Source organism: Tursiops truncatus, chromosome 8, assembly GCF_011762595.2.
Source record: "Tursiops truncatus isolate mTurTru1 chromosome 8, mTurTru1.mat.Y, whole genome shotgun sequence".
Classification (NCBI taxonomy): domain Eukaryota; kingdom Metazoa; phylum Chordata; class Mammalia; order Artiodactyla; family Delphinidae; genus Tursiops; species Tursiops truncatus.
In genome coordinates, this window is record NC_047041.1 from 12,727,669 (window position 1) to 12,745,969 (window position 18,301).

General features: G+C 49.5%; 1 protein-coding gene across 19 annotated transcripts in view; it reads right to left on the reverse strand.

Annotated features, from left to right (window-relative positions):
- POU2F3 (POU class 2 homeobox 3) overlaps window positions 1–18,301 on the reverse strand; it is an 83,499-nt gene that overhangs the window by 13,293 nt on the left and 51,905 nt on the right. For 6 of the 19 annotated variants that reach the window (XM_019941756.3, XM_019941757.3, XM_019941764.3 and 3 more), the window contains 6 exons: window positions 9,184–9,288; window positions 7,838–7,940; window positions 5,513–5,595; window positions 3,014–3,196; window positions 2,468–2,609; window positions 389–525 (listed from right to left, as the gene is read on the reverse strand). In XM_019941756.3, the coding sequence (XP_019797315.2) occupies window positions 389–525; window positions 2,468–2,609; window positions 3,014–3,196; window positions 5,513–5,595; window positions 7,838–7,940; window positions 9,184–9,288 (753 nt within the window). The other 13 variants (XM_073808082.1, XM_073808079.1, XM_073808081.1 and 10 more) reach the window with 8 other exon arrangements.

An 18,301-nucleotide genomic window follows, 5' to 3' on the forward strand; every position in this document is an offset into this window, starting at 1 on the left:
ATATATATAATTTGAAAAATACAGAACAATGCAAAGAAAATAAAGAATTTATATACAATGCCCTGGCTTTGCTCCCTTTATCTCAACTGGATACAGAGATACACTCTCCTCTGGGATTCTATACCCCTGTCTTTAAATCTCCCGGCTCGAGGGACAATGGGCACCAAACAGAGGTCAGGGCGAGAAGGGTCAGTGGGGGAGGAAGTTTCTGGAACCCAGCCTCTCATTCAAACACCGGGGCACCCGGAAAGGGAGCGTGTCTATGTGTCCCGACCCTTTCCCAAGGCAGGTGCATGGGGGCTCAGGGGTGGCGCCGGGGGGGTTGTGTGCGTCTGCTCAACCTCTGTGCAAGTCGGCCCACCCGTCGCCACCCAAAGGGCCCGCTCACATCTTGAAATCTCTTCTCCAGAGTCAGGCGGATGCTGGTCTCGATGCTGGTCCGCTTCTTCCTCTTCCTCCCGAACACTTCACTGAGGGTGGGGTAAGAGCTGGGGGTGCTCACGGAGGGGTCTGATGGAGAGGATTCTGTGGGGAGGGGAGAGCAGAGGAGGCTCAGGGAAGGGAAAGCAGCTGGTTCAGGCTCTGGCTCGATGGACTTGGGGTCCAATGACCCTTCCCGGCAGGTTCTGCAGCCCCCTCCCCGACACAGGGGAACCAGACAGACCAAGAATCCTGCTTCCCCTCGTTGCTCTGGGCAAAAGGTCCTCTATGCCTCTCACTGCCGTGCCTCCAGCGTTTGCGGTCATGGTTCGGGGACGTCCAGACATCCGCGGCACGTGTGGGTGTGAGTGGGGGCAGGCAGAGCTCCTACGACTGACGCCCATGAGCCTGTCTTTTATAAGCAGGCCTGGATGTGAATCCCGAGGAAAATGAGGACTGGTGTTTTGAGCTAAAGGCAGTGGCACTTGGTGGCGGAATGTTGGTGTGGAAGCCACTTCCTTTTCCGTGTGAGTGTTGGGGTTGAGGCTGTATGAGGGGTCGGCGGGGATGTCCCCTAGGAAGGATTCAGGCGCAGCCAGGGAATCGCACAAGAAATGATCCGCAAGATCTCTTCCCGAAGATAAGACCTTCTGATCACCTCTTTCACTTCGGCGCTCCAGTAAAACCGCCGAGGGATCAGCCTTCCATGGGTGGGGGTGGGGCGGGGCGGGCTGGGGAGCTTCCTCACCCCCTCCCTTGTTTCCACGTGGAGCACCTTCCGAGAGGGTCACACCCTTGGCTGCCCATACCCCACTTTCCTCTCTCTCCATAGTAACCACTGACCCACATTAACTACAGACGAGAGCCCAGCCCTGACACTGGCTCTGCTCCTAGACCAGTGGTTCTCAACCTGGGGCGAGATTCTGTACCACCCTCACTCCCCCAGGGGACATTCGGCAGTATCTGGAGACATTTTTACACCTGTCAACAGGGGGCGGGTGCTCCTGGCATCTAGTGGGTAGAGACCAGGGATGCCGCTGAATAGCCTACAGTTCCTAGGACCGCCTCCGCCACAGATCAGTATCTGGCTCAAGCTGTTGCTAGTGCCTTGGTTGAGAAACCCTGTCCCATGCTATGCCACGACACCAAACTCTTCCATTCATTATTGCAAAGGTTTTGCCCTTGGCCTACAACCCGGACCTCCTGGCCGCCCACGCCTGACTGAATCCTCCTGCAAGCCCCACTCTTGCTGTAAGCCTTTCCCAACCAGTCTAGCTTGGAGTAACTCCCTTCCCTCTGAAAACCTACTCAAGAATTCGCCAGGTGAAGATCTTGCGTTGTGCCTACTGCCTCCTCCTCCCAGCCATGAGACCCTAGAGAACCTACTTCCCTAACCCCCTGACCTAGACCTAGTCCAGACAGCATTCTGGGTAAGTGCATTTGCTCTGCAGACCCGACCTTTGTCTCTGGCGAGCTGTCCTACGGTCTAGGCTGGGTGTGTCTGGGGTAGGGAATAAAATGGGGCAGTCTTCGTGGCCACAGACCTAAAGCTATGTCTTCCATGCGCTTTATCAGTAGTGAAGCTGACATTTTCATCTCTACTTGGCTGTCTCCTGTGTCTTATTTCTCAATTGGTTCCAGACTCAGGAGGAGAGGAAAGGGTGCTATGTATTGACTGCCAAAAGCCCCAACACAGAGGACTTCCCCGGTGGTCCAGTGGGTAAGACTCCACGCTCCCAGTGCACGGGGCCCGGGTTCCATCCCTGGTCGGGGAACTAGATCCCGCATGCATGCCGCGACTAATAGTCTGCGTGCTGCAAGTAAGAACCTCGCGTGCCGCAACTAAGGGTCCATGTTGCAACTAAAAAATATATCCCGCATGCTGCAACTAAGACCCAGCGCAGCCAAAAAGAAATAAATAATAATTTTAAAATGTTGTTTAAAAAAGAAAGAAAGAAAGCAAGCAAGCCCCAACCCGGACCAGTCACCACCCCCTTCCCTGCAGACCTCCTAAGGCTCCATCCGTCCTCGTGTCCCTGAGGCCCACCTGCATCATTCAGCCACTTCTCCAGCAGTGGCTTGAGCTTGCACATGTTCTTGAAGCTCAGATTTAGAGCCTCAAATCTGGAGATGGTAGTCTGGCTGAAGTCGTTGCCATACAGCTTTCCCATCGCCAGACCCACGTCTCCCTGCACGCGGGGATGGAGAGGGAAGAACTTTGAGAGGTAGGCCCCTTCTCTCCTTTGTCCACATCCCTCACCATCCTAGCGCCTATCCACACCCAGCGAACCTTTGCTCACCGTGGCTCCCTTCCAGTTTCTTCCCTCCAAGATGGAGACTTGGTTATTTCTCTCCCTGGACTCTGAGAGCGCTGTGCCCTCGGGCCTAGCTCCTTGCCTGGCTCTCATTCCTCTCCCCTCCACCAGTGGTGTTCCCATTTTCCATACCAACGGCAACTGTGCCCCATTCTCAGGGGACGCAGGAACACGGTGGGTTTGCCCCAAACACAATGAGCTCTTAAAACCTCCACTCGGGAACCCCAGTCTCTACTCACTCGACCCAAGTTCTTCCACCTCCTTGCCCCAAACCGAACCTGTGTGAAGCCCAGCTTAATGCGCCTCTGCTTGAAGGTCTTGGCAAACTTCTCCAGCTCCTCCAGGTCACTGGGCTCATCGGCTCCTCCAGAGCTGGGGAGATGCTTGGGGACTGGGAGATGCTGGGATGCTTCCAGATGCGGTTCTAAAGAGGATCCTGGCACCCCAGGGCACCCAACTGCCTAAGAACAGACACACACCAAGCCAACGCACAAACAGTCAACAGATCAAACGCATTTCCTGATATTTTGTACGAACAGGTCCACTTAGAGGATGACAGATTGGATTCCTATGATTTCGATGGTGTGCAAGTGGAAATTGGAGTCTCCATGAAGGGACTGGCAAATAGCTGCAGTAGCTGGGGTAGAAACAGTAGGAGTGCGGGACAGGGAGGTGGCCTTTCTGGGTTTTAGTCTATGACTCACTATTTGAGTCTGAGCAGGTAACTTCCTCCTTTCAGATTTCTACCATAAAAGGAGCTAGCAGACTCGTTTACAAAGATCCCTGAAACAGATCTCAGAACGGGACAAGGAAAAGTTTGTTTGCCTTGCCTGTTCTTTTCCACAAAGCAAAGTAACTGAGGTGTTCAACAGGCATTAACTGAAGATAACAGAGGGCATCTGAAATTCACTGCATTAATGGAATTTCCACAAAATTCCAAACTCTTATGACTGCCATTTTATTTTCTAAACAATCATCTTCTTTCCGGAGAGTATTTTGGTTTTTGTTTTTTTTAATCAGAGGTATTCCAGTGCTGTCTAAGCACACCTTGATCTCATTTGTCGTTGTCAGGAGATATTCTTTCTTTAGTTTATTTTCATAGGAGAACAGACCCTTATACCTAGAATCCATGTTGTACCCATTTGGGGTCAGGAATAAATCCAACCCGTCCACAGAGAAGAAGCAGAAACCCATCAGGCTTGGGGTCCTCATGGGCTTGTGTCCAGGGCAGGGGCTGCTACCGATGTGGATGGCATGGTCTAAGTCCACCCTCTTCTCACTCCTTTCCAGTTTACTCTTTTCCGAGACTGGGGTTAACTTTACTCCTTTCTTCCAAGATATTCAGGCTTCCCATTCAGACGGGCCGCCTTGTGATGACCAGAGAGAAGTTAAGGACTCTTTTCCCCCGAGGGAGGGTCTTTTAGAACAGAATGATTTGAAACCATTAAGCTTTGATCCTGTTCTGTGGGAGAGAAGGTGGCGTGGACCAGACCCTCAGGACAAGGCCTCGGTCCTCTCTCAGCCTTCCTTTTCATGAACTCATTTGTTCTTTCATCCCACAAACGTGTCTTGAGCTCTCTGCTAGACCTTCCCCCTACTCCCTTCACATCCGATCAGCGGCCGAATGGCACTGAGTCAACTTCCCCAACATCCCCTGTCAGCCCCTCCTCTCTACCCTTATTGCCACCACCCAAAGCCAGTCCCTTTGCCGCTGCTCCAGGATGATCTTAATAACCTTCCAAACAGTCTCTCTGCTTCTGGTCTCGCCCGGCTCTCGTGTTATAAGACACGAGAGGTGATCTTGAACCCTCTCTCAGATCTCTTCCAGATCTAAGTCTGTGATGATGCGATTCGGAGAGCAGTCAGGAGAAGGTCCAAGAGCTCAGGACTCTTGGTGTCCCCATTTCTATTAGCCACTAGGGGGCACCCACCCCCTTCCAGGGGCCTCCACTGGACTCTAGCCCTGTAAAGCCAGGGCCCTGAGTGATCGATCCACGGGGATCTTAGCCCCGAGAAGGGACATTAGGGGCTCTGCAGTCATTCCCAACTATTCCACACGTCCGTCTCTGCAGAGGCGCCTCATGCAGCAGTGCAGCCGTTAACTGCACCGGGTCACCCAGATAAGGGGAGGAGTGGCAGCTCCAGTGTAGCTCCTGTTGCCCTCGCCAAGCCACACTCCCTGGCGTGAGGCCGCGTCTGGCCAGAGGAAGAGGTGCCTTTTTTCTCCCTGGAAAACAGGTGCTGTGTGACACCACGGCAGCTCTGCAAAGGGCCCTCTCGCAGGCCTCCGTCCTCCTGACCCTCGCTTTGTCCCCTCCAGGAAGCAGTCTAGAAGAGCAGTTCTTAAGAGAGGCCCAGAGATGAGAGGCCCTGGCTTGGTGCTCTCAGAACATCAGGTCTCTGGGCTTCTGGTCTCCCCCTCGGCGCTTGAGAGCACCTGGGCAGGGCTGGCAGTCACCTTGGCGTCCCTGGAAAGTTGGCTGATCCCAGGTTCTCAGAGGAGTGATGCCAGGGCCTGACTGGGGCGGGAGTGGAATGCCTGCACACAGAGCAGGCTAGCCCGGGAGCTGAAATCTCTGGCTTCTAATTCTGGCTCCACCAGTGATACTGGGTCCCTCATCTCCTCTGGCTGTGGCTTGAATTTGCCCCCGTGCCGACTGGGATAATCCCTCGCGATTCCCTCTTCCCAGAGGGGTAAGTGTACCGTATAGTGGGTGGGGGAAGCCTAGGAGCTTAACTCTGTCAGGAGCTGGGACAGGAAGAACGTGGGTGTTTACCTGGGACGCCAGGCCAAGCCCCGTCTGTGGGAGGAGGAGAGAGCTTTGCTGCTGTGGAAAGGAGAGAAGATTTGACTGCAGACCTGGGTGAAAGGGGGAGGAACAAAGGAGCAAACGAATCAAATCCAGGCTGAAAAGACATGCTCTACAGGTTTGGAACCATGATAACTGTCCCCGCCCCCCACCCCGGCCCACTACCTAATCATGTCCATCCACCCCGCCTCCAGCCTTGTGGAGAGGCCCCCATGGGCACTGTCAGGATTGCCACACACAGGTGGAGGCGAATCAGACACAGGGATACACAGATGTAAACAGCAGTTCCCAAACCAGTCCTTCTGCCTGCCCGCCTGTCTGGAGTGGTGCAAAGGCTGAGGAGGGTCAAGGCAACCTGCTCTGGGATTTGAGAACCAGGCCTGGAGAAACCCACGGGGGAAGGAGATGTGGGGATGACTACTAAGAATTCAAGCTGGAGCTGAGGGTTTCCGTTTTGCCTGCAGAAGCACCTGGGATGGCTACAAAGGCCTAGCCTGATCTGCAAAGATGCCAGATCAAGGGAATGGTACCGTACAGCTCCAAAGGGCAGCAGCCAATTGGCAGAGGCTCTCGGCAGGACCCAGACATTGAACACTTGGGAGGAAAGGCTGAGAGAGAAGGGAAGAGCCGGGGGCAACTCTACCTGGTGGTATGGACTCTACCTGCTCATTGCACGGCCTGAGGATCGCTTTCTCCAGGAAAACTGTCCATGAAGGACTCTGCCTGGATGGTGGTCGTGACAGTGGCCTCCCTCTAAGAAGAGCCACAGCCAGGAACTCTCACTCTCACTGTGGGAATGGGGCCATCAAATTACCGAAGCCCACGATGAGGCAGGTCACCCCAAGCACTCAGCACACAGCAGAACTTTGGGCTCTCTGTCGTCTCTAAGCTGTTCTGGGTCACTGATGTGTAGATCTACTGATGCTGACCGTTTTGCTCCTCAGTCTAAAACAACCAGGGCTTAATTTTTCGTTATTAAAGTACATAGGCAAAAAAGCTCTTGTAAGGAGCCCTGGACTGGGAGTCGGAAACTTGAGTGCTAATAGTAATCTGACACTTACGTTGCCTTTTGAAATGTACAAAGCCTTCTCACATGCATTATTTCAAATAACTCTCAATAAGCTTGTGAGGCAGAGTTTTACTATGATTCCAGTTTTAGGGAGGAGAAAATGGAACCTCAGAGAGGTTAGGTAAGTTTCTCAAGGAGACACAGCTAGCAGGGGACTTTTTTTTAACCAGTGAGTTTTTCTGATTCCAAATACTAAGCTGTTTCTTTCCCCCTGGGTCACACACTGACCTCATTGGTTACATGCCTGAGCCAGTTTCACAACACCGCCTTTCAAAAAGAAACAGAGTGAACTGTTACCTTCCCTTTCCTATTCCAGAAGTATGATATGTACTGTTTAGCTAAGATAAATACTCACAGGTTCACATATGTTCTCATTCATCATCATAATAACACTCTGAGATGACTTGGTAACTAAGGATAACTATAACTTGGGCAGGTGCTAAGGACAGAAGGCAGAGTTACGTTTTCTTTGGGTTCTGGGTTTCCAAAGCCTCTCCTCGTGATTTGTACAATGGAGGGAAGCTTATACTTCATCACTTTCAGCCCTAGTTGGTGGAGATGGGAGAGGGAGAGGCAGTACAGTGCAATGCCAAGAACGTGGGTTTCCGGCAGACTTTTATGGAACTTTCTAGTAGGTCACCGGTGACATAACACAAGGTTATTTTGAAAGATGTCAGGAAAATCACTCCGCAGAGCTCCTGGCATATCATGCTCAAGAAATGTTAGCTATTATTGTGAATATTCTAATCTGTTTGTTCTTGGCCAAGGAGAAGTTGCCTGTGAGTAACTTCCCTGCCAAAGAAAACCTGAAAACGCTCTCCACAGCCTGTGGGCGGCACTGCCGCTCTACCCAAATGGAATTCCAGCCTCCCAAGGGTGGAAGTCTGAGTCCACGGCCACAACCTGGGGAGATTTCCAAGGATCCGGGACTTATCTGGACTGCGATTCCCAAGGGGCTCCTCCTTCCTTGTTCTGCCCCAGCTCCTGCCACCCTTGCGCCTTCGGTCTCAACTGGCCATGAAATTGAGGACGTTGGGAGGGGGAAGCAGAAAAGGAGACTCAACCTGGAGGGCCACACCAGGTCGCCCTCGGGCCCTGAGGTGGACAAGCCGCTCTTAATACTAGAGGGTGAGCCAGTCAGCCACGCCCCACACTTGGGTCCCAGCAGGCAGAAGCAGATCCTTAGCACACTCATCTATGTAGAAGCCCCCAGGGTTTCTCACCTTGCTGCCCAGGCTGGGACTGAGATAGCAGGAACTGGGAGACAGACTGTAGGTGTCCGGGAACCAGCACAAGCTGCTGGAGCGGGTGGAGGGAAGCCATGTCCTGTGCAGGGAGATACAGGCATCACAGAATTTACAAGCTGCAAGTGTGGGCTCCATCTGCCCGCCGCCCATCTGTCCTGTGGGTCTCCGTAGGGACCTTGCCCTATGCCTCTGTATCCCTGTGTCTGACACATAGCAGCTACCCCATTAATGATGGTGTTGTTACACCTCCTGCACTGAGCCGAGCTGTGCCTTGCTTAAACCTTGCCTTGTTATTTAACTTTTTTGTGTATCAGAAAGGTCTCCCAGCTAGACTGGTAATGCCCCGAGGGCACAGACTGTGGGTATTACCCATCTCTCAGAGGTTTATCCTAGAAATGACATGCAATCCCAACTTTCTAATTTTTTAAAAAAAAACCTCACGCCACTTGATATGCTAAAAGCCGCTTTTGTCTTGGCCATTTCCTGGTCCTGAACCTTTCCTGGAGGAAGAGGCACGTTATTCGTTCTTAATAAAACCACTTTGATTAAACAGAAAGTCCATTTCCCCTGGGTTCCTCCCAATAGCCCCCAAAAGGGAAATACTACTTCCCAATACCTGGGGGATCTGGGAGTCCTCTGTGACCTAGACCCCCAGGGTTCTGTGACCCCACAGGACTGAGCTTAGGTCTGTGCACAAACGAAAGACTTGGTAAATCCTTGCTGAATAAAGAAGTGACGGAATAAATGCACGCTCTAGTCTTAAATATTTCCAGGGAAGGGTCGGCTCTTTCCTCCCCTGGGTATCCAGATCGAGAAAGGGGCTTGCCGCGTGGACACCCGCCTTCTCAGACATTTGTCGTTACTATTTCAGGTGCCTCTTTATTCCTTCTAGTATGACAAAACCTTGGGGGAGGAGAATGGGCTTACTGGGGACGGAGATGCTCTGTAACCACAGCAGCAGCTGTCATCATGGGGCTCCCCTGAACATGGCTGGCAGACCCCAGCCCCATTGTTAGGGGCTAGCTAACCCCATTGTAGGGGTTAGCTCCATTGTTTTGGCAAGATTGACTCCTATTTCTTCCCGAGAGGTGGAGACCTCCTTCTTCCCATAACTAGCCAGGCTTCATCTTTCAGAGGATTTTTCTGTAGCCCAGCCCCCCTCCCAATGCAGGCCTCCAAGTTTCCCTGCAGGGGATTTTTTTTAGCCCAATCTGCATTCACTGAGAGTCAGATCTAGAGGTGAAGCATTTTGCAGGAGGCTTGACTTAAACTCACTGGCCCTCTGAGAGTATCAGGGCTTCCCGACTCGGGCTGCCATTTACCCCAGACATTTGGTTTCCAGGTATCATGGCAGGTCCTTGACTCAGGTGGCATGGCCGATGAGAGAGGGTCTGCTGCAGGGAGTCACTGAGGTCCTCGGTTTTAATCTGTAAGTGGAGGCAGCGGGGAGAGCATCAGTTCTGGGCCTCCCCAGGCAGACAGAAGTAGAAACTTAGAGAAGACCGAGGCAGGAGATAAGTGACAAGCCTGGAGAGTCAAAGAACTAGCTCAGCGTCTACTGGGCTGCAGCTTGACTTTCCTGCCTGCGTGAGCCCTTCGGGCCGGGGCAGCTGGTAAGGGACAGAGGTGAGAGTCTCTCTGGAGTAACCATCCTCGAGATGGGGAATCCACCTGGATTGATCGTTCCCGAACACCATTCCGGGGCATGTGCTGGTACATAGTGCAATATATGCTCTTCCTCACTGAAACGCCAAAAGACGAGGAATTTTTGTAGTGACTTTAGACATTTCTTTTAGATTCCAAGGTGATGTTCTTTTTTCTTGGCGGGTGGTATGTTAGAATTTCTTTTAGGAAATGATGGTGATCCTAGATGGTATTTTAAAAACTCCCCACTTTCACAAATTAAAAAAAAAAAAATTGGCAACCCTTTACCAATCTCCTTTATATTATGTTTTTTTATTTTCCTGGTCCACGAAATCCCAAAGTCTGGGAGCCAGTTTCCCCTCCGTCCCCCCTTGTTTTCCACACTTGTCTGCCCTCTGCCTGCTGAGCTACCTTTGCAGCTGGCCTCTTCACCCATGTGGCTTAGGTGACAGTCCTTGCCTGTCTCCCTACAGGCGGGGACACGTCTCCTTCACAATCACTGCTGTAGTTGCAGCCTGAGGGGACTGTGGTGGTGTGCAAACTCTCTCCAGCCTCCACCACCCTTCGGTGGCAGCGCCAACCACCCACCCGTGGGCTTTCCAGGTGTCCAAGGGCAGGGCAGGAAGCACTACTTGTGCCCACCCCTCTTCCCACCCTGAGAACAACTACAGTAGGTCCCCTACATACGAACCTTCAAGTTGCAGACTTTCAGAGATGCGAACATCCATCTGGTTCCAGCAAGGAACCAGAACCTGTGCCATCACTGTCGGGCGTGAGTGACATTGCAGCTTGTCCTCCGTCTCTTATTGCTGACGATCCGTCAGCTCTACAGTCTCCCACCTCCTCTCCCTCCTCCAGTCAGTAACTCTTCTTGTCTGTTCACTTGATGCCAGCCCCTGTATGCCAGCGGTTGTACTGTACTACTGTACTTTTCAAGGTACTGTACTGTAAGATTAAAAATGTTTGCTTTATTTTTTGTGTTTGTTTGTTATGTATTATTTGTGTGAAAAGTATTATAAACCTATTACAGTACAGTACTATATAGCCGATTGTGTTAGTTGGGCACCTCGGCTCTCTTTGCTGGATTTGTGAACAAATTGGACGTAAGAATACGCTCTCAGAATGGAACTCATGTGTATGTAGGGGACTTACTGTACCCTCTTGCAGCATTTCAGGAAGTCCATCGTGGTGATGGGGGCGTTGGGTAGGGAGTATGCAAGTGACTTTGGATTCATATAAGCTTGGAGCTTGGGATCTAGACCATACCTTATAAAAGACATTGGGCGACCCTCTGATGGAACCTCCTGGCCAGAGCGACCCTGGCTTAAAGCATTTTCATGGTCTATACAGGGAATATCACTGACATCCTGGAACCTTTTCTGTATTAGTTTAACCCAAGGTAAAGGTTCAGACTAACGGCTCTACTTGTGTTTAATCGCTGTGGAAGAGTGGTGCTCTGGATTACTCAACCAAGAGTTCCCTTTGGTTGGAGAGTTAGGAAGACCTTGTTGAGTGACAGAGACTGAGGAGGGAGCTCACGTCCTAAATATGGTGCCTTGTACAGAGTGGGAACTGAATGCATGCTAACTGAATCAAAGACATAATCAGAATCCACCTCTCCATCCTTCAGCGGGATACAGCGAGGAAGACATCAAACAGGGAGCTAGAACTTGTTTCCAGTCCTAACTCTGACTCTAACTGATGATATAACCTTGAGCAATCATTTCATATCTATGAGACTTGGTTTCCCCATCAGTTGTATGATTCTACATCATTTTTCTTTCAGTCCTAGAATGGAATTATAAAATTCCAATTCCGTGGTGTATTTGGCAGAATCTGGCTAGTCCACGTTGCTGTAGTGTTCTTAGATAAAGCAGATCTAAACAGCACTAGGAAGTCCTAGTTGCACCCAAATTGGTAAGAGGATGCTTCTTTTAGGGACAGTCTTTACAAATCACTTCTCTCTTCTCTCACCTAAGGAGGCTATTCTGGAGTCTTGGAAGCAAAGAAGAGGAAGGGAGAGTGTCAGGAAGCAGCACAATGGGGGCAGAGAGTTAGACATCAGGAAAACTCCAAAGGCATTGCCCCCCTGGAGTGATCCCCAGGACAGCCGCCATCCCTACCCCCAGTGCCCTTCAGCTCTCCCCACCCACACTTGGTATCTCCATCTAAGAAGCTTGCTGTCCTAGATCTTCCCCCAGAAATTAGAGTTTTCACATCCTAGATTCCGGGGAAACATTTGTTAGCAGGTTTTAAAAAGCTCAAAATAGATGGTAAACTACTTATTTCAAACCACCACCAATCTTAAGCTTTGCTCAGAGGGGAGATTTTACTTAAGGGAAGCCTCCCTTCCCCACATCTCCCTTCTGCAACCCCCTCCTTCTCCTGGACGTCCCTCATCCCGAGTGGGGATAGGTGAGGCAGGATGGAGGGGGACGGAGGGAGAACATGGAAAATTGGAGCTCAAAGCACACTGGTGGAACCACCGCAGGCAGCTTGGCGCGGCTCCAGCTCAGAGGCAAGTGGCAGGGTTCCTTTATAGACTCATTATGCGCAACGGGGAGATAAGGGGGTGCAGCTATGACACAGCTTGAAAACATGTGCTTTGCCTCCAACCTGGGTGCTATCTGTTAGAATCAGTGCCAGGTCTTCCTGCAACACTTAATTTCAGAAACCAGCACCATCATGAAAGAAAACTCACTCTTTCATCTGCTTCCTGGATCAATTGCCCTCCAAACTCTTTTAGGGGCACTGCCGACCTCCCACTTCTGAAAATGAAGTGTCTGATAGCAAAAATAAATCCCTCTGGGTGTTAGCCTGGGGCGTTTTGACAACTCTGTGTGTTCCTCTTCTCAGTTCTTGCTTTATTAACCTCTTACTCTTTCATTTTTCATAATTCATTACCCCTTGTGTGTGAGCTGCTGACGGTAAACCCCAAAGGAGACAATCCTAAACAAACCAATCTGAAAGGCAGTAAAGCAGACTGCTTCTCCTGTGACAAATTCTAAAATGTCCACTTTGGTCGGTGGGTCTCAGAAAGAGTAGAGCTGTACCAGGAGGAGAAGAAGATACAGCGGCAACTCTGCCTGCCCTCCCGACCCCGGCACACTTCTCCGACGATTCTCTGAGAGTTCAGGGGCTAGCTAAGACAATAAGAAATCAAGTCCCTTCCAAATCCAAAAAGCCCTTTCACAGCTGTCGAATGGAAAAGTTTGGAGCCTTTCCAGGCAACTGGGTGTTGGCCGTGGATTGGGAAAACGAGACAGACTTCTGTTGGATCTCATTGACTTCTAATGTGAGAACCGGAGGCAAATTGGATGAAGACCCAATTTCCCCCGTACTTGTGAAAACCCAACCAAACCCACAGCCTGTCTGGAACCGTGAAGATCGTCTCCAGGGTCCCTTTGGAGCTTCTTCTCACGCAAGTGAAATATTTCTCCAGGCCCTGTTTGGGATGGACTAATCCCTGGGGATGTGGACCACCACAGAGGCCTCTGCCTGGTCACAGCCATCGGTCATCCCGTCCAGATGTTAGACATGGCTTGTTAGTTCAGGATCTTCTCCACCCACGGAGCTGTGCAAAGGTGTTACACTGAGTCTTGGGCAGTAACCCGGGAGGTAGAAAGGTATCGTGGGTGATTATCTTTTCTAATCCCAGCGAACTCCCCGACATCACCTGCTTTAGAAAGAAATAGCCTCATTCTGGGAAGAGAGAGCCCCTTCTGAGGAACTGGAAACCCTTCATACATTCCTTACTTGGCTTCACCGCCCAGCCAGGAAGTGTGGGGATGAGCGTTTATCTTCCCATCTCACAGAGACCAGGAGTGCTTCAGAGATGCGTGTAAAGTTACACGACAAGACACTGGCTAAACGCTACAAGACAATGGTCCTCTGACCCTCCCCAGGCACTCTATCTACAAAACAATACTACAAACATCTCAGGGATGGGAGAGAGAACAGACCATAGGTGATGTTCTGGCCCAGACCTACACTTGGACCTCCTTATTAACCATCTGTTTGGGGTCATGCAATGGGGCTGGAGTACTTAGCCTTAGCCCCCTCCCCGGGACATTTCACGTGGCTCTCTCTTGGGGGGGAAACAACTCAACATTAATGAATATATCACTGGTGATGAAAATGATCAAAGCTGTAGTGCCAGTTGCATAACTCGTTTGTGGAAAGTGTTTCATAAACATTTCACAAGAAGGAGAATTTCAAAGCGTGAACATCTCCCAACCTGCCTTCAATTACAGGCAAGATTTTTTTTCTTTCTTCCCCCCTTCTATACGTCTCCCTAGCAGTGAGGAAGAGTTTCTGTTTCGTAACTGATCTATAAAAGGGTTGACAAACGTTTTGCTCATGAAAAGATCCTAAAAATATATTCCAAGCGGTAGAGTAGGGCAGGCTGGTAACTTATCTCAGATGAACAAGGCTGAGAGCCCCCTAAGAGATGCTGGCTGTATTTTTGCTTGGGGGACTCTCCTTTCTCCATGGCTCCTGGCCGCTCCCTATGAGTCCAAGGCTCCTGCCTCTTTGGATGCTACCCTGAATTACCTGGGGAGATGGCCTCATCCAGTCCCTGGTCTCTAGTCAGACCTACGACAGACCAGCCTAGGCACACCTTTGCCCATGCACATTGGGATCTTCTGGAAAGCATCGAACTTCTAGACAAAAGAGTGATGGAAGTGAGGAGACATGGGGCCCTTTAATAAACATACGGTTTCTTAGGAGGCTGGAGCCACTTAGAGTTGTTCCCTCCCGAAAAGAAGCTTTCCAAAGAGGCATCCTTGTTTTTCCTGCTTGTACCTCCTCTGGAAAGGCAAAAAGCTTATCAGTCATGTTGTTTAATGCTTTGGCTTCAGTTCTTAGGGCACAGCACTGCTAGTGCTGACACATATCTGAAAAAACCCCGTCATTTTAAGCCCATAAACATTTTCTTCTCCCTCTGGCATATAGGTCCGTGCATTCAAGTTTTAAAACTCTAGGAAGGAGCTGTGTTCTCTTTGAGGACACATCCTCTCAGATACTTTTGGTGCCCAGGACTTGAACAACTTTAACCATTGTACCACTTCCCAGCCCTCGGGAGATGCCAGCAGCGTCTGCTTCCAGTGAGGAGCTGGATTGATGCAAGTTCTCTTTTTTGACCCAGATCTTTTTTTTTTTGGCCACGCCACGCAGCTTGCAGGATCTTACTTCCCTGACCAGGGATTGAACCCCGGGCCCCAGCTGTGAAAGCACCGAGTCCTAACCACTGGACAGCCAGGGAATTCCCAACCCTGATCTGTCTTGAGTCAGAGTCTTCTGGTTTTCCTGGTTTCCTACCTGTTGGACAAGGGCACAGAGCTACCTTCTCTGGTTCTTTGGCTGGGAAGGAGCGCCACACAGAACTGTTGATTCGCCCACATAGATGGCTGCTCTGCCCCGCAAGAAGTGGAATGGCAGGAGGTGGGGTGGGGTAAGAAATGCTGAGCACGGTCTCAGAATCAGACTCTGAGAACTGTTTGCCAGTGGCTCTTCTTGGGAATCATCTTGTGTGTGAGTGCTGGCTGTCATCACACTGGGTTCTTTTGCATACATTGGGTTGCCTATCATGGGAAGACTCTGTAATCCTTTTTAGAGCAGGGAATGGAAAAAAAAAAAAGAAAAAGACATCCAGGAAACAAGTACAAGGCTCAGGAGACCGGACTTCGGGCTCTGTCCCTGCCTCTAAAAACCTGCATGATCTAATATTTATTTACTGCACTCATCCATGTAGGCCTAGATTATGCCTCCACAAAAGGAGGAAAATAGATGAGATGGAACCTACTTAAGAAATTTGGAATGTATAGAAGAGAGAGTAAGCATTGACTTGTGAGCCTACAAATGTGTTTATTGTGTCATTAGACCCATTTTGCAGATGAAAAGACTGAGGCTTGGAAAAGTTAAGAAACTGGCTGAAAGTTACACTGCTGGTAAATAATAGATCTGGGATGTCAATCCACATCTATTTGATTCCATAGTTCTTCTACATAAACCTGACTACCATGTGTGATAGAATCATAGACTCTTCAAGGTAGCTTAGCGCGGACTGTGTCGGGTGCATGCAAGACATTCAACAAGCGTTGGTTCCCTTCCTTCTCCATCAGAACTGGAAGGAAATGTAGCTATCACCTGGTTCAACTGGCTCATTTTACAGCTGTGACTCCTGATGTCCAGAGAGGAGAAATCACCTGCTCAGGGCAACACAGCTAGAGCTGCAGGCAAGCCAGGCCTGGAGACTAAGGCAGGGCCCCTGAGGACTGGTCTCCTAACGCTCCACCCAGTATTTGGTCCATTCCACTGCACTGCAGCATGGCTCTGTCTTCTATCTCTATCACTCTGATGCTGTTGCCTATTCTGGCTCCTCAAGTAACTCAGTAGTAACCCTAATCCCATTGCTCTAATAAGATTTAATCTCAGTCCCGATTCAGAGTTCTCCATTACTACACAGGGTAAGGTTTAGGCACAGATAAAGCACACATCTACTTGATGTGTAACTTAATACACTTGGTTTGAGAACGAGCATTCTGTATTCCCTTGACTCTCACATGGATGAATTAACTCCAGGGGGTTGATATTTGCTTTCTTCCTCCCTCATCATGAGGAAGAGAGGTAGAGAGGGGAAAGGCAAGGCTCAGCCATGCCATGAAATCCTCACGCCAGTGGACATTTTACTCTGGGGCCCAAAGGAGACTAATGAAAGGACGGACAGATGCCTTGCTCGTCCCGGACACACAGGCACACATGCACACACATGCATGCATATACACCAACCTGTGACTATGAAGCACTATACAGATTAGCTCCAAGAGCATCAGTTCGAGAAAGGGAAAAAGGAATATTTTTAAAGCATTTTAGAAATTAAAAAGCACTTTCAAAAGTATCATCATTTATTCTTCATGATGATTCAACGAGGGAAAAAATCTTATCCAACCATTTATACAGATGTAGGAACCAAGAGTAGGAGGAATTAATATGTCCATCACACAGCCAGGAAAAGCAGAGCCTGACTCTCTATTTGGGTCTTTGGCTTCCAGGCCCTCTTTTGCCTATACCACTCTGTCAGGCGGCCCCACTGGGTTGCCACCCAGAATTTCCCATGTAAAAATGAGCTTGTTGACCTCTGCCTCCCCATGTGCCATGCTGTTTGCACGTGTGGTGCACAGTTGGTGTAAACATTTCCATACGCAAGTGTAGCCTGGGACTTTTACATGGATGTGAGGCCGACATAGTTATCGGAAGCAAACTTTCAACAAGTCTGAATGAGATTCTCTTCGGCATCCCCTGGGGAACTGCCTGTGACCTGGAAGCCTGTCTCTGAAAGCCTGAGTGTTGGCTATAAATGCACGTAAAAGGCTTTTCCCTGGTAAGATTCATATTTGAGAACAGTCTTCTAAGTAAGGCTGAGGCCCTTATCTCTTGTATTCTTCTTGTACCCCAAATAAAACGAGGCACCTCTGTGGCCCTCTGACACCGGGTCTGCTCCAACAGCAGTTGGAGTAGACAGTCCTCCATGTGGCATGCTTTAAACAGAGGTTTTCCTGCCCCATAAAGGTCCCCTTCCCAGTTTAGCTCAATAAATATTTGGTATACACCCATTGTATACCAAGAGGAACAGGGACACAAAGGTGAATAGGACCTTCCAGATTAATTAGGAGACAGCAAGTAAAAAAGCAATTACCTAGAGTGCAGTACTTACAGCAATGGGAAGGCGGTAGAGTGGTCACATGGAAAGGTTGTGATTTGCTTTGTCAGGGCAGAGGATAGCTAGAGAAAGGGGAATGAGGTAGGAAGTCTCCACGGAAGAGAAGTGAAGCCTCTGAGGAGCCCTGAAGGACAAAGACAGTTTCACCAGGAGAAGATAAAGCAGGGCATGCCAGGAAATGGGAGCAGCTGGTACATAGTCACAGATGGTGAAACAGGGCTTCATGTTCAGGAGCGACAAGCTATTCAGCGTCACAGCAGCGTGGGGTGGGAGAGGCCTGGGCAAACAGCCAGGGCCTGATGACAGAGGTCCTGTGGGTCACACAAAGGAGTCAAGGCTGGACTTGGGGGCAAAGTGTAACTCAAGTAAAGGGCAGGGACACGCGAGAGTTTTGTTTAGTTCGATTATGTTAACAGCTGTGTGGAATATGGATTTCAAGAGAGGACAACTGTAAGTGGGACAGCTAGTTACAAAAGCTGTTTATTGCAATAGTCTAGGTAAAGAACTGATGAGGACATGCCTAAGGCCAAAACAGTAAGAACGGAGAAGAGGAGACAGAATGGGAAGTTTTTAGGATAGAAAATGTATTTCCACCCCTAAAGGTTTATCCTTTATAACAAAGGACTATTTCAGGAATTCTCTGTTGAATGCCTGCAGGACTGAAAGAACTAACACAGAAAAAATTCTGAAAGGACATAATCCAACTGCTAATAAGAGATAGAGTGGAGGGTATTTGGGGTTTCAGAAGGTATTCACTTTCTAAGTCAAATATTTCCGCAGTGTTCAAATTTTTAAAGGTAATTATTCATTTTAAATTAGAAAAAATTAAGATTAATCTTAATTTAAAATTAATATTAAAAATAGTAAGCACTCAAAATTTCATTAGTCTGTATGGAAGTTCTTAGTTTATGAGGTATTCAAGTTAGTTACAGTTCCCTCCTTTACCTGGTGAAAGGGAAGTCTTGAGAGGTTTAGGGGCACATTTTCTAAATAAACACACATATATGCAGATATGTGTATTCTGTGTGTGTGTGTGTTGTGTATGTGTGTGTATTTTTTTTAGCAATAACTGG